The 25,730-nt window shown below is 43.7% G+C and overlaps 1 protein-coding gene across 1 annotated transcript; it reads left to right on the plus strand.

Annotated features, from left to right (window-relative positions):
- The first annotated feature begins 2,531 nt into the window (after positions 1 to 2,531).
- Positions 2,532 to 19,463, plus strand: SMIM21 (small integral membrane protein 21). Its single transcript, XM_015122208.3, is given in 5 exon segments — positions 2,532 to 2,660; positions 11,114 to 11,137; positions 11,140 to 11,186; positions 11,188 to 11,244; positions 19,418 to 19,463. Coding segments are annotated over 5 exon segments (303 nt in total).
- The last annotated feature ends 6,267 nt before the right edge of the window (positions 19,464 to 25,730 follow it).

The raw sequence follows: 25,730 nt of genomic DNA on the forward strand, positions 1-25,730 counted from the left end.
ACATTTTCAGCAGATGCACTAAATATGGTCAAATATTTCAGTGTTGTTCCTAATTATTTGAAGTTAACTATCTAAAATCCACTGACTATAGATTACCTTCACCCAGGTCTTCAGCCCCAGCTGATTCATAGGACTGTTTAGAATTAAAACCCAATTTTCCTTCCTTAATCCACAGACAACCCCAACCACACTTAAAGGACAGCTAAGAAGCTGCAATCCCTTCCCAGCAAATAGTGCTTATCATCTTACAGAGCAGGTTCACATCTTGTCACTTCACTTTGACCTCCTGGTTATCCTGCCTATTTTGTAGGAAAGGAAACTGGGGCCTACAAAGGTTGGGTCAATTGCCCTAGATCATGTGGAGGGCAGTTGGTGCAGCCAGAATTTAAACCACCTTGGCTCTGTCTCTGGTCCTCATAGCTTCTCTACCAGAACTACAGGACAGGAAGAGCTAGAAAAACCATTCCAGAGCTCAACTGTAACTGGGCATAAACTCTGAGCTCATTAGAAAACTAGAAAATTACATCCTTTTGCTCTTGTTCACAACTTTTAAGTTGTACTTATCCATAAAGAGGAATTAACCATGTGTATAGATTGTGGTAACCTGGTTTGCATATGATTATCAGGAAAAGAAACATGATTATGGGGCCGGGCGCGGTGGCTCAAGCCTGTAATCCCAGCACTTTGGGAGGCCGAGACGGGCGGATCACGAGGTCAGGAGATCGAGACCATCCTGGCTAATAAGGTGAAACCCCGTCTCTACTAAAAAAATACAAAAAACTAGCCGGGCGCGGTGGCGGGCGCCTGTAGTCCCAGCTACTCGGGAGGCGGAGGCAGGAGAATGGCGGGAACCCGGGAGACGGAGCTTGCAGTGAGCTGAGATCCGGCCACTGCACTCCAGCCTGGGCGACAGAGCGAGACTCCGTCTCAAAAAAAAAAAAAAAAAAAAAAAAAAAAGAAACATGATTATGGTTGTTTTTCCCCCTCTAAGTCTAGTTGGCAGAGAGAAACTTCGTCCTTCCTTGGCACCCGTCTCAACTGTCACAGACAAAGCTGTCCCTCTGCGATGAGGTCTCTCTCCACCCCCCACACCCCACTGTCTTTTGGCAGCTGGAAGTTTGAGGCCTGTGGGAAACTGAGGAGTAATCTTTAGTCTGTGTTTTTTCTTTCTTTAAGTCACCAACTCTGAGAATTCTAGGTGTTACTCTGTGCGCGTGCGCTCCGCCATATCAACTTTCACAACTTGGGATCTGCTAGAAAATGGGCTTCTGAGCTCCCTTCCTGTCCCTCCATGTAGGTCTCAAGCTTCCTCTGTCTCTGCTCCCTCCGCAGGTTTCTGCCTTTCCCTTGTCCACAGCCTTGGTGGGACCCGCCATTGTTTGCTCTTCTTTCTAGAGAATGAGTCTTGTCTCCAATTGATGGGAAAAACTGCTCAGGACAAGACCATCAGAACAGCACTTGGTTACTGATTTGTATGCTGTGCATATGTTCACTGTTCACATAGTAACAGATATCTTATGAGTCATACTGTGTGTCAAGCACAGTGCATACTGCCCTGGGCATTTACTCAACACCAGCACTGTGGAGCACCCATCATGAGTGTCTGTAGGCCAGGACTCACAACTATGTGCATCTCTCTTCATCAGGCACCTCGTCAAAAGCCATCCACAGTGTGGGGATAACGCAGCAAGTATCTGGTGAACGTGTGTGTAGTAAGTACCACTTCATTTTCCCCTCACTGGACACCATTTACAAAGAGAGGAAGACCTGTGAAAATTCCCATGAGGCAGCGCAGAAGCATCCAGAGGCCACCGTACATGTCTCGTGGCCACTCTCCAGCCGGTGATGGCGGTCTGCACAGGGCTTCTTCCTGGGGTGACTCCCAAGTAACCTCCCTTCAGCTTTCCCCCTGCTGTTCTGTGGTGCTTGTCTTCCAGCAGAGTCTCTCTCACTTTAACAATTAAATGGACAACCCAGGAAACCTACACTTGGAATTCAGTGAAGAAATGTTAGACTCCTATGGAGTGTCTCATTAGGTTAAAGGAAAGTTACGGAAAAGTCTGATGGGAAAATGAGTTTCTACATTTTGCTTAGGGCCCAAAAAGAATCCTAGTTTTTGTTTCCATTCAAGTGCATATAGTAGTATTTATTTCGATTCAGGGAGATGCAGTTCGTTTTTAGGATTCACAAAGGCTTCTTGACATCAGATCCAAAGCTTGTGCCGTGAAGATATGGTCAAACATTCTCACGCAGCATCACTGAGCCGGAGAGCAACCTGAGAAACCTGAGAACTCTAGCTTTCTGTGTGGGAAGATTCCATCCGGCTTCATAAAATACTACCTGGATCTGAGAACTCTATGTGCAGGAAGATTCCATCCGGCTTTATAAAATAATACCTGGATCTTCAAGGTTGGCAAAGAAGAGAAAAGCTCCTTGGGAACTTAGTTTCTAGGTCTCACAGCACAAGCTCTGTGTCCTCAGAGTCGCCGTCCTCAAGGAGCCCTCTCACTGGTCACTGCTGCGGCCCCTACATGGACCAGTGTGTGTCCACAGCTCCTCCCCGATTCCCCATACCACAACTGGGAACAGTTAAACAAAACTCTGCAGGAAAGGGAGGGATACTCAAGGGGAATTTGCTGCAGAAGGAAGCATCTACCACGGTGAGTTTATGGGTCTTTGACTTGGGTACAAGAGAGAAGTATCACTACAGAGCTATGGCCCTACAAAGCACTCTTTTGCCCCAATCTCCTGTGAGTGTGCTGTCTCTCAAACCCAGATTCTATGGAGTTTAAGATGAGACGTCAATCCAGAGCTCATTCTTTCTCAGTTCTGACCAAGACAACCTCTCAATTCCAGTTCCCAATCTGAGGAAGAGCTGCCCCTTTCAGAAAAGGTACTGGGCCCTCCCCTTGGGCATTACATCAGTATACAGGCCAATGAGTCAATGATCTCTCCCCTACACAGAGAGCCTCTTAACACAGATGCAAGGATGCCTCCAAATGCTTTAAGCCTAGGTGCACCTGCAACAGCTACAAACTCAACATACCCAGGCAAATTCAATACTGCACTCCTAGAAGAAAGTTTATTTTCCTTCATTACAGGACAGAAGCAAAAGTTGCAACAAATTTCACCACTCATGAACCATTTTCCAATGTGCCAGCAACAGACGCCGTTGATAGACACCCCATTTGCAGAGGTGATGGGGTGATCGATAGCTTCTGAAAAGGAAGTTTATGACCCAGTCATATATCAGAAAGGTTAAAGTCCTAAGACAAAATTTCTGGAACATCTTCTCCTGTAGCACAGGTTTCCTCTTAGTGTTTCTGACTGTGAAGAAGAGATGGATGGGAGCAGGCAGGTAGCATCTCCTCCTTCCTCTGTCTTGATGTCCACCTCTGCTTCTTTATTTCCTTTTCCTTTTTCCATTTCTTTCTTTTTTTTTTTTTTACATTTTAAAAGTAATGGTCTTAAAGTTCTTCAGTCTTAAACAAATCATAGAAGGCTTTAAAAGTTGGTTTTGTGCATTTTGTATGTCATAGTTATAAGTGGATTTGAAGTCCTTATAATACTTTATAAATTTCATCAATCAACATCCAGGTAGGTAGAATCTTAGGTACATCATGATGGTTATGAATTAATACTAGACCTGTGTGTGCTGGGTTTGTCTCCAGGCCTTGGGTGAAGGCTGTGATGGGGTACGTGACATGACTCAGGAGGCACTCGGTGGGCATTCAGGAGAGGCAATGGTAACACAGCACCTCAAACATCTCAGGGCAGCTGGTCTACACCAGGTACACAGTAGGCATGAGGAGTGCAAAGATGGGAGAGGCAGGGGCCCTCACCTCAGGGAGCACATGGATACAGAGACCGTCCCTGTCCCCTCCATCCTCAAGTCTTGATTTCTTCCGTCTTTCGCAGGTTGGAGGTTAACTTGCTGCTGAAGAGATTTCAACAGCGTGGGAACTTACATATAATCTGAATAATCGAAAGTAAAAGAGTTCATCTCCTGGGTCCTACTTCTGCTGTTTTCATCCACTGCTTCCTACCCATGTGCTAAGCATTTTCATGCAGCCTCATCTGTCTTTCAATAAGAAAGCCAGTTGATAACTAATTCACACTTAGGTGGGCTGTTAAACCATAAAATGTTGACAAGGAAAACAACACTTAATAATAAATCATATCATGGTAACGTTTCTGTAGCCAGTAGGAAAATGGTTTCAGGTGTGAATAATTCTCACTACTTCATGGATCACACAACATAGATACTGTTCATTAATGACTCTAAAGTCAATACAGGGCATGAAACTGTAAGGAATTCCTTCCTACTATTGTCCAGGCAGTGAAATGGGACTTTTTTTTCGTTTTGGCCAGTGTTCACTCGTTCCACTATGTTTCTGATCAGATCTTCACATTTAATTTCTTCTTAGGTATTCATGCGTCTGGGAGTTCTTATTTACTGGAAACTCAGTATCTCCTGTTTGCAGGCAGTGACTGGGTGTTCAGTGAGTCCAGATATCTCTGGATGGATGCTGTGGATAAGTTTGGTGCCCAGTGGAATCTGTCTCATGCACAGAGGACGAAAATCCAAAAGCTCACATGGGTTCCAGCACAACAGATAGCCTGTTCCACTAGAGTTGTGTTAGGCGAGGTGTGCACATTTGTATCATCTGTCACAACTATTTACCCCTCTCTTTTCTCAGTAACAGCAGATACACTTGCCTATCGCCATGCGACTTGCGGGAGCTGATCCACTACCAGGCTTGGCCTGTGGCTTGCTTTGCCCACAACAGCATGAGCAGTGTGATGTGCAGCATATCTGAGCAGAAGCTTTAAAAGCAATTGTGTGGTTTGGTTCTTCCCCTTGTACTTCTCAACTTCCATGAAAAGGGCCTGTTGCCCCAGATCTCTGCTCCTTAGCCTGAGTCCTGGAATGAAAAGACATACAGTGTCACAGTAGTGAGATATTTTAAACAAGAAAGAAATGTTCGTTGTTATAAACCGCTGAGATTGGGGGGTGGTTGTCACTACAACACACCTACTACAATGTGATATGGGCACTAGGACAAGGAACATGCATTTCATCCCTTGTCACAATGATTTTAAAAATCCATTACTATGCACAGGACTTGGAGTGATACGGGTATCAGGCAGACAGGAAAACAAGTGCACTGGGATGCTTCCAAAGTTTTTAGGGATTTCAACAGTCCTTTCAATTGAAGAAAGACTGATCCTCCACCCCATGCAAAGACATTATTAGTGTGAAACTCCCAAGTGCTGTATCCTAAACACACCCCCTTAATAAGGGAAAGAAATCCTTCCTCCTCTGAATTATTAAATAAACAGTATGTTATTCATCAGATTTCTATATAATATTGCTCCTAATTGTACGTGTAATCATAAAATAATTCATAAAGTTTCAGGTCAAGGAAAGAAAAGTAAATATTCCATTTTTAGTCCTGACATGGACACCCCTAATAGTCACTAATAAGAATCTTGTTGATTGTATTTGCTACTTATTTTTAAGTGTCAGTGGATTAATACTATAACATGGTTTTTCTTGGTTGATCAGAAATGATACCTGTACATTCAGAGAAGTCATAACTGAATAGCTAGAAGTGTCAGATTACAGCTATGGGTGGTCTTCTCTTTTGTACTGTTGAATGAAGAAGAGACAAAATGGTCAAACCTTCTTGAAGTAACGCGTTGCAAAGAACAGTTCAACCTGAGTGGTAGATTTGAGAACTAAAGGATAAAGCAGCTACAGATGACAACTAACAGACTGACTGTGTTCTGCCTCCATTCCAAAAACATGTCACTAAAATGGCAGTGTCTTTGCTGATTAAGGCCATTAGTAAAAAAAAAAAAAAAAAAAAAAATTGGACTTAAGTCTCTTGTACACTTGAAATTTTGAAATTTACAGGTGATGGGTGAATTTCACTTATCACAGTGGAAATACTCGAGCCAATCAAAACAGAGGTGTACACAGCACAAGTAATTTATTAATTCACTGTTCTTTCCTGAAATGGGCTTGAGACAGTGCTATTGGCTCCATATTTTCTGATTGCAAAGTTTAAAGAAAAGGGCACGAGAACCACGAGACGACCCTGAGGCCAGAGCCCCATCCCATCACCTTCTTGCTGTTTGCCCATAAGCAAAGTGACTTCTCCAAACCTCTTTATGCTACACAGGACATCCCGCTGGCCTCACAGCCTGGCTGGAAAGATGAGGGGTGTGGTGTGATCGCACCTGGCACAGCCCTCACCCCAGGAAGGGTCACTGGGGCTGCCTCCCTCTTTAGGTCCCTTTAAATTAAATGTTTCTGTTCTATAGAAACACATTCATCTCCTAACTCTATTTCCAAGGTGTTTCTCCTTCCATATAAATCTGTAAAGCCTCTTTTTACTCTTAAAGTGAAAAGGACAACCTCTCTGATTTCTCTAGGACACTAAGAGAGCCACACCAAATGCTCTGAGACTGCAGAGGTGCAGGGAGCAGCTGTTTTTGGAAACACTTCAACATTGAACCCTCACTGGACACAATGACATATGTGTAAAACCTCTGGGAAGTCCTGTAGGAAAAAAGATTGATTAATTTGTAGGGGGGGGATTTGCAAGAAAAGTGTAGCATTATTTTTAGTACAGCATTTTAATTTTCATAACTGATCTGATCTCACAGTAAAACTTATTGAGCTCAATTAGTGAGAACTCAAGTCTTTTACTGAATTCTCAAGTCCTATTTTGATAAACTAAGGACAAAATGTTTCTAAATAACATGTAGAGATATAATTTACATACTGTAAAATGTAGCCTTAAGTGTCCAATTCAGTGGTTTTTAATATACTCACAGAATTGTGAAACCATTATCATAACTAATTTTAGAATATTTTTATAACCCCATAAACAAACCTCATGCCCATCAGCAGTCACTCCTTCCTCCCCATCCCTACAGACCCTGACAACCACCATCCTGTTTCTATGACTTTACCTATTCTGGAAATGTCAGGTAAATTGAATCATACAACATGTGGTCTTTTGTGACTGGCTCTCATTAAGTATGATGTTTTCCAGTTCATCTTTGTTGCAGCATGTGTCTGCCTTCACTCCTTTTTGTGGCTGACTAATATTCCACTCTCTGGATTTATCAAATTTTGATTATCTATTCATCACTTGGTGAACTTTCAGGTCATTTCCACCTTTTGACTATTAAGAGTAATGTTGCTCTGAACATTTGTGTACAAGTGTTTTCGTGGACATATGTTTTTACTTCTCTTGGGTATATCTCTGTGAGCAGAATGGCTACGTTGTATGATAACCCTATTTAATATTTGAAGAGCTGTCAGTCTTTTTCAAAGTGTGCCAGCTCAGTTTCTTTTGAAAACAAAAACAAAAACAAACTGGAGGTTAAATATTCAGTCGATGCAAAGCCCTGCCAAAGATGTTCAGTGACTCAGATGACACAGTCTTTGAGGTGCTCATTGAGTCAAATTCCTGTCTCCCTGCTGCCCCATATCCCTCTCCAGGATGCCCCCCTGTCTCAGGAATAAGGGGTCTCAGCCTCCCAAAGCACCCTATGAATGCCCACTGGCCTCTCTTACACAGTTGTTATGCTGACTTCTGGGCTGGTGGCCCTGCTGGGTGGGCAGCTTTGGCTGGACTGTTGGGGGTCAAGCCGGTCCCCCAAGGAGTCCAGACTCTGGCTGTCCAGTTGTGAAGGCTCTGTTGTCTCTGTCTCAACCCCAATCACTGTCATATTGGTTTTCAAAGTGTAATCTGGGAATCCCTGACGTGTTTTCAGGGATCTAAAAGCTCAAAATTACTTGTATGATAATACTATGACATTGGTATTATGTGCAGTGGGGTTTTCCAGAGCCTGCATGAGGTTAGGTATTTCGAAAGACTCAGTGCAGAAGCAGATAAGAAAACCCCGTTGCCTTCTATTAAGCTGGGCATTATACAGGTTTGTGAAAATGTGAAACAGTCCCACTCGTCTCACAATTTCACTTTCTTCTGGACATGGAGTTGAGCTGAACAAAGGCTTCTCCCACAGGCCTGCAACCTTCCCCAAGCTACACATGGAAGTTGGGCAGTTAGCCCCAAAGTTACTGGGTATCTTACATTATTCTGACATTCCTGTCATGTTTCCCACTCTGACCCCACAGAGCTCCACGTGGGAGAAACACTAGGATGAGATCTTTCACTTTTCTGACCCTCCCTGATCACAGAGACCTTGCACACGCCACCTCCTCCGCTCCCTCCACTCCTGACTTGTGGCCACTGCAGAGGTCCTGCCAGCCGGACCCATATCTCATGGTGGGAGCCATAGGGGAGCCTGCAGCTCAGAATCACAGAGGTGAAGATTTGGTTTCAGTGCCCCCCAAATACCATCACTGTGCACTTTGTTTATCAAGTGTTTCCCAAATTCATACAACCTCCTTTCTTAAAAATAACCTGTTAATGTCTTGGGGTTCCAGGTTTATGCAGAATGCTGTAGAAAGCATTGCCATTAGGAATTACACTTGTTCCTTAGTGACTACAGACTTGAGATATTTCTGGAAGTTCCTCATGGGACCTAAAGCTGGTTTTGGTTTTGTATTTGTTTTACTTAAGTTAGTCACATTTACAGGAAAACTGCTTCATGATCAACCCAAATAGAACAAAATAATCTCCAAATTCAGACTCTAGAGAAGTCCAGGTGCTTCCATGCACTTCACACATTATGAAATCCTAATTAGGAGAATAATATTGTTCATGCTCTTAGTATTCCCATTAAGAATGGCTCACTGGCTTCTAATTTTCCTGTGGAAGCACTTATCTCTCACTACTAGCAGTGGTGGCATTTGTGGAATATCACAAATACCTGTGGATCCGCAGGCCAGCGGATCTCCAGGCAGGGCCCGAGGATCTTAAAACTGGAGGATCCTGGAATAAGGGCCCAGGAAAGCTCCCAATATTTCTTTCTGCTCCATCATTTCCAACTCAGTTTTATTGTGTTAATGCCTGGATAACAGCCCCAAACAACTCCTTGGCTTCAAACGAAGGACAAGCATAGAAGTAAAGAAAGAATGGAGACCCAGTACTCCAGTGACTTTCTTTAGTCACTTAGTCTTCAGCCCAGTGAGGAAGCGCCCACGTTTCCACCCAAGCAAATGCCTCCTGATGGCCCTTTTGCAAATTAAAACATCATTTAATCAAGCAGTACAGATCTAAGTATATTTTATTCAAACCTAATTATTTAAAAATCCTTACTATCTCCAAATGATGCACAGAGTAGCTCTCTAATGATGTTGTATGTTGAAGACCACTTTGAATCTAAAAAAAGAGAGACAGAGACCCTGATTTCGTAGTGAAGATGCAACGACATATATTTCAACAATAATTAAATCCACCAATTCCACCTCTTTATAAGTGGAATAAAGACTGTAGCAGCATTAAGAAGTCCTATCTTTCTCCTTTTCCTTCTTGACTTCTTCAAGGCTAGAGGCCTATTAGCTGGCAGACTATTAGAATGCAAATATGATACAACCCAAGCAGCTCCAGCTTTGAAACAGAAGGGTGGCTAAGTACCTGCTCTCTTTCAATGCAATACTCCAGCAGCAAGGCTAGTCCAGTTTCTCCCATCAACAGTCAAACCCTGACCCTAAGCTTGACTACTTTCAGCTTTTGGGAAGCTCCATTCTACATTCTTCAATGGTGCCTAGCCCTATTTTACCAGTACATGGATGCTGGGATTGGGGGAAGGGAGCTGGAAGAACCAATCTAATTAAAACAACTTTTGCTTCATCTAGTTAACAGCAGGTAACACTGAGTTCTCTCCTTCCCATGGTGGCTCATGCCCCCTCATAACATGAAAGAAGCATTGTCCTTCCCTGTGCACACAATCTGCAACCAGAGAGAGCCACCAGCCACAGAAAGGATGAGGCCCCATATTAACTATTTTCTCATTTGTCAGCTTAAGGAAATCATTTTCTTCCATTTTTCCACTTCTTGAAAGTGTATCTACAGGTTTTTAGCCAAGAATTTTTGGATATAGTTGGTTTGGGGTTCACATATTTAATTTGCTATGTGTTTTTTTTTTTTTTCTTTCTGAGAAAGAAGAAGAATGCTAAATAAAACTCAACTTCAGGGCTCCTGTTATTCCAATGGCCATCACCTTGACTAGATTTATTTTCATTGATTTTGTTTATGGTCTTTCAGCCAATTATCAGTCAAGATGCTTTCATAAAAGACTGTGAAATTCAGAATAAAAGGCACAAAACTTATTGCTATGAATTGTAACCTCTGATAAACCAATGATATATGGCATGATTTGAGAAAAATTTTGTTGGCATATTGTCAAATGTATTTTTGACCACTAAAAAAAACCAGTCAGGGCCGGGCACGGTGGCTCAAGCCTGTAATCCCAGCACTTTGGGAGGCCAAGACGGGCGGATCACAAGGTCAGGAGATGGAGACCATCCTGGCTAACACGGTGAAACCCCGTCTCTACTAAAAAATACAAAAACCTAGCCTGGCGAGGTGGCGGGCGCCTGTAGTCCCAGCTACTCAGGAGGCTGAGGCAGGAGAATGGTGTGAACCCGGGAGGCGGAGCTTGCAGTGAGCTGAGATCCAGCCACTGCACTCCAGTCTGGGTGACAAAGCGAGACTCTGTCTCAACAACAACAAAAAAAAACCCAGTCAGTGATGTATATGCTCAAATCACAGTGGAACGCTGAAGTCACACTGGTCACAGATCTCTTTGATAATTCACTGGGCTTTTACTTATGTATTTAAAAGCCATGAGAAACCTGAGAAATGATCCAATCTGGCACCCTCAAGTTAACAGGGAACTCGGTTTCATAGAATTCTCTGTGAATCTGCTTTTAATTTACATTGATACTTCAAATTCTACATGGCAGATCTCAAGAGTTGTTTTAGATTCATTACCTTTTCCCCAACTAATTTTATAACTCAATAAAAACCATAGTTCTGGTTTTACTTCTGAAACATGACCTTAAATATATAAACTTATTTATCTTAAACAAAATTAATTGTTTGACAAAGAGTTAGCTGCTTGTAGCATGAAGCTTGAAAAGCCAGACACTGTAAATAGTAGCTGTAATTATTTCCTTTTTCAGTCTGAAAATGAACATCATATTCATGTTTGTTCACATTGCTGGTTCTCTTCCATGTGACAGTGTTGCTGAGGAATCCGCAGGATACAAGGGGTTTCTGAAGACTGGAAAAAGGCAAACAGCGTATTTTGAAAGTAGGTAAACAATAACCTTAGCCATCAAAAAAATACTACATATTTCGAAAGTGGGTAAACGATAACCTTAGAGTTAAAAAAAAATGCCGGCACATTCATCAAGCAATCAATCTGTAGCCACCTAGGAGAGTGTGCATGCTGGGTAGCTATCAAATTACTTTGTAAAAAGGAAATTAGGCCAGAGGAAATTAAAATCCATCCATGATAGAGCACGGGGCCACATAGATAGACTGAGTGAACCATGTATACTGCAGCGACCTCTTTCTATGTGAGGTCGCTCCATGAGACAGGATGAGCACTTTGTCAGCGAGAGCCTGCAAATCTCTAATCGCCTCTGAGAGCCAGTGACATGGGACCTTGTGATAGGCAAGCCATTTCATAATGAGTCCCTCCTGCTCTTTTAGTAAATAACTCCCTTGGGAAGAAGGCCAAGAAATCTCAGCCCTTTTTTGAGTTTATTTCTAGAGTGATTCCAGTTGTGCTTCACTAATGTTTCTATGTATCAACAGATAGGTGTACAATTGGCTGGAAACGTTTTCAGAGGCTTATATTTAAACTGGAAGGCATATTAATTTTATTTTTCTTTCCACAGGTAAAAAACTCCTTCTTTCTCCCACTGTAGGCTTTTTGTGTTTTCAACATACCCAGCCTCACTTGGAAAAATAAAAATAAAAATAAAGCACCCACTCACATGCGCAGCCAAGTTTCAGATACCAGTAGGCACAGGCTCTTCCAAATGTCTCCTGCTCTGGAGATGTTCGCAGTCCTCAAACCAAAACTGAAACAAACAAGCAAACAAAAAAAAATAAAAAACTTACTACCAAATACCCTAGGAACAAGACTTAAACTCTATTTGGAAATTGAATTTCTTCCATAGTCAATCAATATTTAATAAAGAGAGAAAAGGAGCTCATTACAAAGACCATCTTGTTTCTCCACAAGTCATCTATGTGAGATTCCAGAATTTCAGGGCGATAAGTTCTTAATTGGAACATTATATATTCTCTTTGCAGCCAGTAAGCACGCATCACTTCATGAGAAAGCACCGCGGCCAACATTTCTCCTGGTCTGCTCCGGGTTTCAGCGAAGGGCAGGCCTGGAAGCACCTTGGGAAACGAGGTAGAGCCAAGCTAACCCCGGAGAGCCGCTGAGCTTGCGGAGAGTTGAGTGATTACGCAGGCATAGTCTTGAGTTTTATTTTCAGTTTGAGTACTGCTAACTAGTCTGTACAGTCACAGGCTTACTGGAGGGAGTGTATTCTACATCAGCTATGTTCTGTCTTCCTTAGCAGCACTTAATGAGTCGACTGGAAAGCTGTTCCCAGCCAAGCCAATATCCTATGAGTTATAAATGACATTTCATGCTCATATGCAGATTTCCTGCACTGAAGTGAATTATTTACAAGGTTGGGCTTATGGATTCCAACGATCAGCTGCCTGAGATTTACACCCACCCGTTCTCTCTGCTCTCTTGCTGGGAGACTGTGACGTTTCCCACTGCCCTTTAACATCTGAAGATTTAACGGGAGCTGCCCTTCCTGAGGCAGGTGCTCCCTCACTTGAGAGGGTAACTGGAAAGGCCGTGCACCCCAGGAGCTGGAAGGTAAACTAAGGCTCTCCTAGAGTTGCTTCTCCCCGCCCTGGGAGGATGCTGTCTGCACGTAAACGCACAGGAGGAGCACCAGGAAGAATTTAAATTCTGGGGAGGCCTTCCTGCCCATTAGCAGTGATTTTATTACCTTGGGTTTTAGCTAATTAGTTTAATAATTTCTTCCCAAATGTGTGAAAATCCAAATTTTCTCCTAAAGGAAGCTCTGTGTTCAGCAGTGTGCTCTGTCCTCTGTGGAACAGAAGCACCGACATGTCGTTTCTGCCTCCCAGAAACTCCAGGGGTTGAAAAGCCGCCCAACTTACAGCAAGGATGATGAAAATATAAGAGTTCGGCACCAGACAAATCCACCAATGGAACAAAAAAAAGCAGCACAGAAACCAAGTTAGGTACACAAGGGTCTCTAATCTATGACAAAATCAGCATTTAAAATTAGTGAAAAGAATGGTTTCTTAAATATGTTGAATGAGAACAACTGACTATGCATTGGAAAAAGTAAAATGAAGATCCCTACCTTATATCATCAACAGAAATAAATATATGTTAAATCAAAGACCTAAATGTAAAAATAAAAACCAAAAGAACACTGGAAGAAAATATGGAGGAACATTTCCGTAGCCTTGCAGTGAGAGTGAACAAAATGAAAGAAGGGACAACATGACATATTTGGTTACCAAATTTTATAAACTTTTTCCCAGTAAAAACCAGACTAAACAAAATTAAAACATAAGTGACAAACAAGGGAGGGAAAACATTTACAACTGACTATTAATATCCCATATTCAGAGAAATCCAACTCATTGAAAGACAATGACAGACAATACCCTAAAGAGATAAAGAATACGTATAAGCAAAAAAGAAGTGCGCATGGCAAATAAATCTGTGAAAGGATGCTCAACCTCAGTATTGATTAAAGGAATAAGGAAGTGAATAACAACAAAATAGTTTCTGCCAAATCTGACTGTTAACACGTCATATATTGTTAACATTGATTGCTGTCGAGGCTGTGAAAAAACAGGCAGCTTCATAATTGTTGGCAGGAACAACCAACCGCTACAAACATTTTGGGGGCAATTTGGAATTATCTAATAAAATATATTTGCATATCCTTTGGCCATGCCATTTCACTTTTATGGATCTAACAAAAAATCAAATAAAAACATTATAAAGGTATATGTACAGGAATTTTGATTGAGTACTGTAACAGTAAACATTGCCTGCAGCCTAATATCTACCCGCAAGAGATGCTTTCATGAATTATGATAAGTTCATAAAATGGAATGCCATCGTCTCATTAAAATCTGTAAACAACCAAATTTCCATCAATAGGGGAATGGTTAAATAAATTGTAGCGCCGCCATTAAGTTGAATGTTCCGTAGCTACTAAAGAGAATGAGACAGAGCTGTACGTAGATGAAAGATGTCTTTGCTATCTCAAGTGAATAACGTTGTAGACAAATGATAGATACCATAGATGAATAATCAGATGATTGATGGATGATTAGATGCATCCTATATAACTTTTACTTCAGTCTGTATGTGTCTACGGAAGGAAAGGACCCTGAGAGTTTTCAGTGGCGGTGATCTCTGTAAGGACATTTGTTTTGTGTGCGGCTAGGAGCTTCACTATCATCTCACATTCTCATTCCGCCTGGTGGTGGGAGCACACTCCCAGGCAAGTCGGGATGCTCACCTTCCCCAGGACTGCAGATGTTGTCACATGTCAGGGCCGTCCATTCTGGCATCAGCAGAGACTCCCAGCAGCAGAGACCTCTCCCTCTGGCTGGGAAGCCAGTCACTGGATCAGGAACCCGTCAGCCCCACTCCTGCTCTGCAAGCTCTCACCCATCTCCACACAGAGAACACAGAGAATCGTTCTGCCACTGCTGACCACTGCTTGGCTATGGGAAGCTCTGGGCAGCTGTGAAGTCCCCTCTGCCCTGAGATCCCTACATCCACTGTCACTGTGGGCTCTTGGTGCTTCCATGGACCCTTACCTGGGAAAGGGGTCTCTCTATGCCCAGATTCCCCAATCCTTTCTGGTGTTTTTGTTAGCTCCATACGAGGTGTTCATGGTGCAGGAGAAGGATGACAAAGCTCGGTGCCTCTTCCGTTAGGGATCCACTAACAGAAGAGGGAGTATTTGTGCACTCCTCTTTCCCATCTGAAAGTCCCAGGGAATCTTGATCTTGTCAGGACTGGGTGCATGACTGTTGATGGTCAGCCATTCTTACAAACACATTTTATAAACTGAGTATTTTGTGTTCTCTGAATTCTAGGCTCTCAGAATTCAAAATTCAAGATGAACTTTCCCCCCTTTTTTTGCTGGTGTCGTGTCACTCATCCCTGAGCAAGGAACACAAAATACCAAAGCCAATTATGTGGTACGTTCAAAGGATCCAAAACCACCCGGGGTGAAGCATCAGGCCACCACGTTTGTGTTCGCCAAATGCCCAATCTCCCCGATCCTCTTATTCTCTCTTCAAAAACAGACACAAAACAACAGTAAGAAACATCCTCCATTCTAACTGAGAGCTGAGGATTTGGATGGTGTGGATGAGCTGGAGGAGGTTTTCCATTCCTAACACATGGAAGGCAACTGAATACATTCTCCTCAGCCACTGTAGTTCTCCAGAAAGCCCCTGGGCCTCAGTGGTAATGCAGGGCTCTCTTCTCCTTGACCCATCTTTCCCCTCCCCCAGTGCTCCTCCCTCTTCCTTCCTCTTCTGATGTGTGGAGTGGGTTCCTCTCAAGTAGGAACCCGGCAGGCACGTTGAGGCATCTCTTCAGCAGTCAATGGGGCAGGGGTTATTTTTTATTCTTTAGGCAGCTCCAGTCCCTAGCACAGTGCCTGGCATGTAGTAAGTGCCCAATAAATAGAGGAGTAACTTTGCATTTACATGAAAACATTTTTTGTGACCAAGGCACTTTCTTTACATGTCCTCAGGGACAAAAAAAATTTTTATTTTTCTCCTTTGATAATAAATTTTATTTCTATAATCAATAGTAACTTGGAACTCATCTTGGGAAACAACATGGATAGCCATGCTAGATAATGACTCTGTGTGTGTGTGTGTGTGTGTGTGTGTGTGTGTGTGAGAGAGAGAGAGAGAGAGAGAGAGAGAGAGAGGGCATCATCATCCTAAGCAAGTACAAATCAGGAGTTTGTTTCTTTGCAAAATAAATAGTTGTTCTTTGTTTTTTGTTTTTGATATTGTTTTCTAAGGTAAATACTATGAAGGGCACAGCACTCATTTGAAAGCCTACATGTCATTTATTTGATTAATTAATTAATTAATTTTTTTTTTTTTTGAGACAGAGTCTTGCTCTGTCGCCCAGGCTGGGGTGCAGTGGCCGGATCTCAGCTCACTGCAAGCTCCGCCTCCCGGGTTTAGACCATTCTCCTGCCTCAGCCACCCGAGTAGCTGGGACTACAGGCGCCCGCCACCTCGCCTGGCTAGTTTTTTGTATTTTTTAGTAGAGACGGGGTTTCACCGTGTTAGCCAGGATGGTCTCGATCTCCTGACCTCGTGATCCACACGCGATTAATTTATTAAACATATTTGAGGTGTCTACAATTTATTCATCCCTGTTCTAGGCAACGCAGATCACGTGTTGAAGTAGACAAGGTGTTTGCACTCATGAGACTTAGGAGAAGGAAGACATCCTAAGTCAAGCAAGGATGGCCCTTATACAGAGATCTTGAGACAAGAGGGACCAGTCGTATTCTAGAGACCGGGACATAGAACCTGTTTGGTCTGGCTGGAATGAAAATTGCAAGGTGGGGGAAGTAGAGAAGAGAGGCAGGGGATGCTGAAAAATTGATCTGGAGGGAGGCAGATCATACCAGACCACGGATGGCCTTATGTGTCCTGTTTATCCTGACTGCAATGGGAATCATTAAAGGGTTTAAGTACAGGCTTTGGATCTCTGCTCTGGAAAGAACAGTTCAGCAGTAAAATGGGAGATCACTGAAGGAGGCAAGATTAGAGGCAGGATGATAATTACGTGTCTTCTCCAGACACAAGCCAGAGACTGCTGGTTAAGGTAGGTAATTTCACAGGAGATGGTCAGAAGAAACTAAAAGTAGACAAAATCAAAGACATTTAGAATTCACAGTGGGAAGGCCTGGAGATGGACTGGGTTTAGTGTGGAGACAGAAAGGTTGGCAGGTGAACATCTGGCACAGGCTAGGACTCTGGAGGCTCAAATGGGGAGTAAAGGAAGCATCTCTCGGGGGAGGACTGTTGGATTCCACCTTAGACTTTCTTCAGGAAGCATCCTTAGGATGACCAAGGGACACCCAGGTAGAGGGGCCCAGAAGCATCAGTGTGGAGGCCTGGAGCCTGGACTTCAGCAATTGCCAGTATGTTTTTGAGTGTCTTATAATCAGAACACAGGAAGTCCAAGAAGAGGAGAGGATGCATTTGTACCAAAAAGTTCACAGACAAAAGGCTATATAGAGACCCAAAGGTAAGATTGCAGTGGATTCAAATAAGAGTTCAGATTTGAATGAAAATACAGGCAAAGGGACATTCAAGGTACAACGAACAGCAATGAGACTGGGGGAGGCGAGGAGAACGAAAAACTGATACTGATCAGAGAAATCTATCCAGTCTTTTCCTAGGAGTGGGAGTTCTTTAAGCCTACGGGTAGTCTTCCCGAGACTTGGCACTCAGAACCTGGCCTCTGGGACCCACATGCAAACCATCGCTGTCATCAGGAGACTAGCTTTACTGTGACTCAAGGGACAGGGAGGCCAAGACATTTGGTCAACGTTTCATGTCAGAGCGACATGGAAGCCTGTGTGCCCAGTGCCCAGTGATGCTTCCAAACCTCATACCTCCCCAGATGATGGTCACCTCACTAAGATTGTTGCCCGATTCTCAGCAGCATCCAACGTCAGAATAGCACTCTTTCCGCAAACCAGGAAGATTCTTCCAGAAAAAGCAGCAGGCAGCAAAATATTCTTAGTACTTGGTGGAGGGATTCCCTTTCTTTCAAAACCTAATTAAGGACTGGCAAATAGAAATCTTGCTCAGCTTAGGTTTTATATAGCAATTGATTGTTTTATTTAAGGGTCTGCTTTAAATTCACCAGTATTTTCTTCCTTCCTTTCTTTCCTTCTTTCTTTATTTTTAACAAAGTTGCCCACACTCAACTATTGTGAAAATTCAGAATACAGAGATTAAGAACCTTTCTAAACCTTGTTTGTTTTCACATGTACTTGCCCTCTCTTGGAGAATTTGGGCTTCATCTATTGAAGGCCAGAGGTCAGAACAGTGTTGATCCTGGAAGCTCAGGAAGTTTTGGGGGACATTTGGAAGTTTAGATATTCTGGGGTCCATGTTCTATGCCAAGAAGTGTGGCATAGAAGAAGTGTGGCATATTCTGGGGTCCATGTTCTATGCCAAGAAGTGTGGCAAGAAGTGTGTAGCAGCAGAACAAGTGTAATGATTTGATCTCTTATAGCCACTGTCACCTTCATCTATAAATTTGCTGGTGATTTATTAATATCTGTTCTACCTGTCTCAGCCTGCAGGAGACCTTGTATTGCTGCATGCCTTCTACAGAGTAGAGAGAAATGAAGGGAGCAGATGGGATTATGACTTATTTTCCAACGTTGAATTTATAAAAAGATCTTTTGTCAGACATTGCACAGCAGTTTGTGGGATGAAATTAATCCTATGAATAAAATTGCTAACCTCACCTAAAATAGGTGCTTTATTTAAAGAAGGATCGATGAGGCTTGCTAAATATTATTTTTAGTGTTGATAAAAGCTTTTCATAATCTCAGGCTGCAAACATGGGCTGAATTGGCAGTTCTGGATGCCATGCCAGTGCGCTGGAGCTGGCTAACGATGTCACCCACAATGTCAGTGAGGCCAAGCCATCCCGAGCTGTCTCCAGGCCTCTGTCCCTCCTCTGCAATCTCAGGGTAGGAGAAATGTTTTTCTCAATGCGTGTGAATCTAACTTTGGACACATCTCACAGTCTCATTTTCCAAGGATCATCATTTGTGAGTTAGACAGCAAAAAGTTTAGCTGTGTCCACCATGTAACAAAAAACATTCCTGAGGCTGTCAGGCCAAACCCCTGAGCTCTTTGTTCGTTGCCCAATGGTCTCAGGGCTTCTGGATTTTAGGGGAACATTATGACCGGTCTACTATTTTGGTGCTGCTTCTTTTTGAAAAGGTTCACAAATAGAGTTTATTTCAGAGTTCACATATATGCAACTTCTATCTATCATCCTTTATAAAAGGCTAGTAAGGACTTTGAGAAGTCAGTGCATCCTACATTACTGTGCTTGTGGCCTTTGGTGTCTCATTCTCAGAGAATTATTCCAGGGTTCCTAGCTATTCTGAACTCAAAAATCCTGTTGCCATCAAACAGGACTTGCTCCGGTGAGTAGAATCCTCAGCCTCAAAACACTCCAAAATCTTGGAGAAAAAATTAAAATTTAAAGTGTGTTCATTGGATAAAAACAAATGGTCGACTTTATTGTAATATTTTGATTATATCCATCAAAACAAAGAAAATGCTTTTCCCTCCTTTGTCTCTTGTAGCTTTCTCCATTTGAAGCCATCCAGGAACACAGCAGAAACACAATAAATGACACCAGGTTTCTCTCTCATGGCCTTCATACCATGGATTTCCCATTCTCAGGATAAAAAGAAATTAAGAGGAAATCAGATTGCTTAAAGATAGCAGATTATGGCTCACTTTTTAAAAGGAGCTCCACAGACAGAATGAAGAACGTGCAACTTTTTGCAATGATAATGTCTGCTTTGCTCTTGAGAGGCATTCTTCCTTTTTCTGCTCAGGAATATTCCGGAGGAGAGTTGCAGATGCCACCCAACCCTGAGAAATCTGCCCTGCGAGTCGAAACAGATCCAGCCGTGCAAAGAACTTCTTCATTAGGACATCAAGCCTGTAGTCATGTTTTCAATTGCTGCTGGAACTTTTGCCTTGCAAGTGCTTTCACTTATTTCGGGACCACCTAAGGCTCTGTGTGGTACACAGCAACACAGTTTGAGATATTTCTGTGATGTTCTGTACATTATATAGTTGCTAACAACCTGTCAAAGTCATCCTGACACCAAACTGAGAAGCTGATGGTTTGGGTAACGTATTAGAGGAGATGAAAAAAACGACAGTCCTCATTACTGTAATAAAACCAGCAGAGACACACTGAGAATCAATTACTGATTGTGACCTAATGAACTAACCCTCAGTCAAGTAGAAAACTGCACCAAGCCTCTTACATTATCAAATGATTTAGGATGGAGCACTGTCTGAAGACGGGCAACAAGTTGAGGCAGATGAGTTTTCTTATATTGTGGCTGACTTAATTACCTTGTTCCTGAGTGCAGAGATCAAATTGAGCAACTTGAGGTGCTAAAGCTCTGTGCCAGCTGGAAATGAAAAGGAAATAATTAACACCAACAAGAGCTACGTCTAAGGTTGTGGCACCTCCTGACAGAAGCAAGGAGACTCAAAGTTAAGGCGGCTGCAAAGTCCTTGACGAGGTGAGCCCTGCTCTGACCGCCTGGCTGGATTCGTCCAGGTTGCCTGTGGCAGCTGTGCACTGAAGAGTCCGGCTGGGGAGCCAGGGATTCAGAACTCACAGCGCAGCCCAGCAACCGAAGGGCAAATCCACCTGAGGACCGGAGTGCAGATGGCTGGGCTCCCTGGAACAAAGTGGAGGAATGACAGAGGTGTAACTCGTTCCACAGCCTCCATCTGTGTGTTGCAGAGAAAAATACTATAATGGAGACTATTCTTACACAGACACAGACACACACACACACACCCCGAGTTCTTGTCACCAATGGAACAGTCTGCCTTTGTCTTTCATCTCCCCACATCATGTCCAGATCCCATTGCCCTGCATCACACATGGAGCCAGTGAGGTCAACAATGAATGGATGGTGTTCACAAAGAAACCAGCCTATGGAAGGGGACCTGTTACCATTCTTTGAATTAAGTTCTTGGAAGCCATTTTTCATCTCATTTGTCACTGTATTATTCTTCTCTTCACACATGCAGAGGTGGCAAGGCAACAAACCAAAACATGGCAGGCTCCTTCACTGCCAGGCTCCTACACTGCCAGTGTACTAAGGGGCACACTGGCCCCCAATGACATGGAAGCACAGGAGGACACGCCCAGGCTGCATCTGCACTACCTTCACTTCCCGACAGGCATTTGGAGAGGAGAGACTCAGCTCTGTCAACACAAAGCTCTGTGAAGCCAGCTTGAGTGCTTCCCACAAAGGGTTGAGTGGGATTAATCTCCCCACATCACTGATAAATCAGTCCGCCAGCACTGCATGTGGCATCATCAGACCACAAGGACACACTTCATGAAGGGGCTTCTCAGTACTGAGTCATCACTCGAAGACCTGACACACAAATGAGTCACAGCTGGGAGACTGTTTGGAGAAATGGGCATTTGAGAAACAGGCTGTGTAGGCTGTATCCCCTCCACAGGAAGTTGGCAAACCAGGGCGAGGCAAGGATGCCCCCACTACAGCCACACCCTACAAATCAGGGGCAGGGATGCTTAACTCTGTCCAACTTCAGATGACTTTTAAAAAGCAGTACTTCTCAGAAATCACCTAGTTAAATGCAGATTCTGATTCATAGTTCTGGGTGAGGCCAGAGATTGTGCAATTCTAACAAATCCGCGACAATGCCGTTGGCCTTGCCTGTCTTTGAACTATCCTGGGAGCATCAAGGCCTTAAAGCTTCTGTTCCTTCCCCCAGGGTCCTCATCCAGTTAGGTAGACATACTAGACATTCTAACTACATCCTATCAGCACAATCATAAGTCCTATGAGCAACTTAGCACTCCAAAGGAGGTAGATGGAGCCGAGTGCTCTAGTAAGTTTCTGGAGCACCAGGCCCTTTGGCCAGTCCAGTCTTCAAGGCCTACTTTTGGGAGCATGGCCTTCAGGGCTCTCACATAAGCAAGCCAATAGGTGGTAAGGAGCAGAGCAGAATTCCCCAGGGGCTGGAGGGTAGGTTTTGATCAGGCCCAGGCAAGCACAACACAAAGTAAACCCATCCACGCCTGTGTACCCTGTGCTGACCGTAAGACTCCCTGGAGTTAGTTGAGCCTGACCTGAGAGCAAGGTATAGTCACGGGGAGTAATTTTCAAATCAACAAATTGTATACAGACCATGAGGCAACTGCTTGCCCAGATGCCTTGCATAGTCCACTGATGGAAGCATTCACTAGGCTCCTTGCAGAACTGAGGGCTGCAAAAAAGAATTACACAACATCCGGAAACTTGATAAAGAGTGAAGAGAGATTTGGCACAGCCGTCTTCCTCACTAACCTGAGTCTTTGTTGAATGAGAACACGGTGCCTGGTGCGGCCACTGCTGCCGCCAGGGACCCCAGGCCGAGCCATCATTCAGTGCTCCTCTGCAGCGTGCTGCCCTGCCCTCCTGAAAGCTGCGTGATTCATTGGATTTAATATTGTCCTGAGTCTCACTCCAGGGAATTCTGCAGGAATGTTGTTCAAAAAAAAAAGAAAAAAAAAAAAGCAAAGCTATTTAAAACACAGTCTGTAGGCTCCATTCTATAAAATAGGTTATTAACTTACAGTGATGGCAGCCAATAGTTCAATTGCTCTAAGGTCACAGGGTATTCAACGGGAAAGGCCACATTTTAGATTGTTTTACCCTGACTCCCCGCTGATATGCAGGCTTTACCAGGATTAGTGTTAAAATCCTCACTGTGAAATGCAAGGCCCAGAAAGCAAGCCGCATCCTGCTCGCCTCGCCTCTCCACCAATGCAGGACCTGCAAATACTCCTCCCCTTGGCTACTCTCAAGCCCCTTTATGATGAGGCTGGCTTGTAGCTGTGAGGGAGTCGCGCGGGGACTCTCTCCACCTCCTCCAAAGACTATATAACAGCCCATGCAGACATTTCCTGATGTTTAAAATCTCTCCAATTTTCCTCCTCTGCTCCTGCATTTTTAATCTCTGGAATGCCTGTGACTGGACACATGTGCCCACTCCTCCCCACCCCCATCCACCAACCTGAAAAGAAGATTCTGTCTGGGTTTGGGTCTGCTCTTTTCTGGATACCTGCGAGGAGTTCATCGGGCGCTCTCTCACACTTGCCAAGCTGAATTAGGCCCCCAGAGGGTTTCCCTCCCACATTGCCTTCCCGCATCATGAGGGAGGCTGCTGCTGTCTGAAACATAATCACCGTTTCTTAAAATTCCTTTCCGATCACACCTAAACTCTGACAAGTATTTGCAGCTTCTATCTCCTTTGAATTTAAGGAGGATGACAAATCTGAGCACAGAACACACAATATCTCCACCTAACGACTTCAAGGACAATTTTCAGGACTTGACTTCCAAGGCCTTACTGACTTCCGGAACTTGACTTCCGCAGCCTGACTGACTTCCGGAGCCTGACTCGGAAGGCCTTGGTAATTTTGAACCAGAGCTTCGTCAGGAATCTGCAGGCTTGGTGTCTGAGCCCCTCACAGTCAAACCCCATCCACACACTGGACATCACAGCTCTGCCCCATGGACAGTGCAGATAATGTTTAATTGAAAACAAAAGTGTCGTTTTGGAAGGCCTGCCCCCAACCCGCGGCCACCCCACACACGTGGAGGCTTCAGAGTGTGCAGGGCTCAGCCTCACTACCTTCTCCCTCAGATGTTCCCTGAAGCCCCTCGAATCTCCTGACACAGGTACCTTCTCCATCCCTGCCGCCTGCTGCTCTCACTGAGGGAGGCTGCTGTCCCCGCACTCCGAGCTCGGCTTCGTGGTTGAGATTCACACTAACTGGCCTCAAAGAAGCTACCAGCAGGGAAACACCTCCTTAGGGTGTGTCTGCTCCCAAACAGACACCACCTGGAAAATATCATTTCTGCTGTTTATCTTCTATTTGCCACAGTAGTATACGAAAATAGAGTATTTGCAAGAAATTAAGAACAACGAAACTGAAACTCCCTGATGATCCCACCCTTGAGATAAACACGGTAACATTTTGTAGGATTGCTTTTCAGTCTTCTCAGTCCCATTTCAAAAACAGCACAGCATAAGGTATGATACCTCTTGAAAGTTGTCAACCATGAGCTTTACACCAAACTTGGAAATGAATATTCTGCCTTTTCTGCTTACGGCCTAGGTACATTTCCCACCTCTCCCTTTCCTCCCTTTCCTACCCCTCCGAGTGTTCTGGAGGAAACCATGGTGTACCCACAAGCCCATTCTGGGGATATGTTTAAAAGTCCTCCTTCACAGAAACAGCCAAAGCGTGAAAGTATAGATCAACTGCCCAGCGTTCAAAAAAAATCAACCAGGTAGGGTTCAGGCTGGCCTTCCCACCAGCCGAATGAGCAGAAGGGCTCAGTGCTCTGCAGATTTGGGGATGTGCCCTGACACATGAAAGACTTGTCATCTGAAAATCCCTGGGGGCCATAGGGGCCTCCCTTAAGGTCCTCAGAGGCCTTCCTTCATCCACACACAGCCGGGCAACTCCAAAAGATGCTGTGTCCTGGGCAACATCTGAGCCCCTCTTTTTGAGGGCTAAAAAAAGGCCATGTGCCCCGCAGAGCACCTGGCCTTCCCATTCACAGCAGGTAGCTGATGTCGCTGTTGGTCTGTACTTGGAGGTTAGTTGATGCTTGTCTGTCTTCCCCCATGAGATTTTAAACTTCACAAGAATAGTGACTTTGCCACTTATGTTCAGAATTTTATTTCTAGTGCCTGAAACTGAGATTCGCAACAAATATTTGGTGAGTAGATGAAGAAATAACAAGTGGGTGAGTAAAAAGGGTGGATTTTCCAAGGCTAACATGACCAATGGCCAGCCCAACCAAGGTCATTCCCCTCATAAGTTGTCACTCCTCCTTTACTCCCAACCCTCCACCTCTACACCTTACCTACCATGTGTGACTCTGTTAATCACCCGCCAGGAAGGCAAAACTGAGACAACTAAAGTGAATACAAGTGCACACGTCTTCCTGTTAAGGTCCTGACAGCTTATGATGAAAAGAAAAAGAGGCAACGCCGGAAGCATCTTGCTAGGATCCCGATGATTTGAGAGAAACCACAAAATTTGGCTAATAAGGGATCATCTCCCCTTTATAAGCTCCAAATTTGATGGCCCTTCAAAGACACTTCCTAAATCCTACCTCACATCACCTATCATTCTTAGTAGAAGCTATAATTCCCCACTTTCCACAAAGTAATACAGACTACCAGATAAGGAGTTTGTAGAATTTCCCTATCCCCACCCAACCTATTTTTGCACTTCTGTTAGAGAAAAAGATATGCCTCTACTTCTCCAAATCTGACCAGGCTACTTTTGACTCTTTCAGTCTCTCTCCACACAACCTTTTCCCACACATGCACAGACATAGACACACACATATATCTTTAATCTTTCCGTTTCATTTGTCTTCTTCCCTCCCATCTGTAAACATGCTCAAAACTCTTCTCAAAAATAAAACATAAGTGACCCAATCATAAAACTACTTCTCCAACTCTCTCTCAGGATAAGGACCACCTTTATTTCTCACTTGTAGAAAGAAAACTATATGCAAAGAAATGGAAACTCATTTGCCCCATCACAAGTCAATTTCTGCTAACACCACTGCTGAGATAGCTCTCTACTAAATAATCAGTAATTCCCTAGTTGCCAAATCCAAGGATATACACACTAAACAATCTCTTTATTGCATTTGATATTGCTAACAATCCCTTACCTCTTGAAACATTTTCCCCTTAGCTTCCAGGATATCAGTATCTCCTGACTTTCTTCCAGTTTTTCTGAATATTTAACTTTAATCTCTTGGGGATGGATTCTCCTCCTCCACCCACTCCTCAAATCTTGGCGTTTTACCA

This window comes from Macaca mulatta, chromosome 18 (genome assembly GCF_049350105.2).
Source record: "Macaca mulatta isolate MMU2019108-1 chromosome 18, T2T-MMU8v2.0, whole genome shotgun sequence".
In the NCBI taxonomy this organism is placed as follows: domain Eukaryota; kingdom Metazoa; phylum Chordata; class Mammalia; order Primates; family Cercopithecidae; genus Macaca; species Macaca mulatta.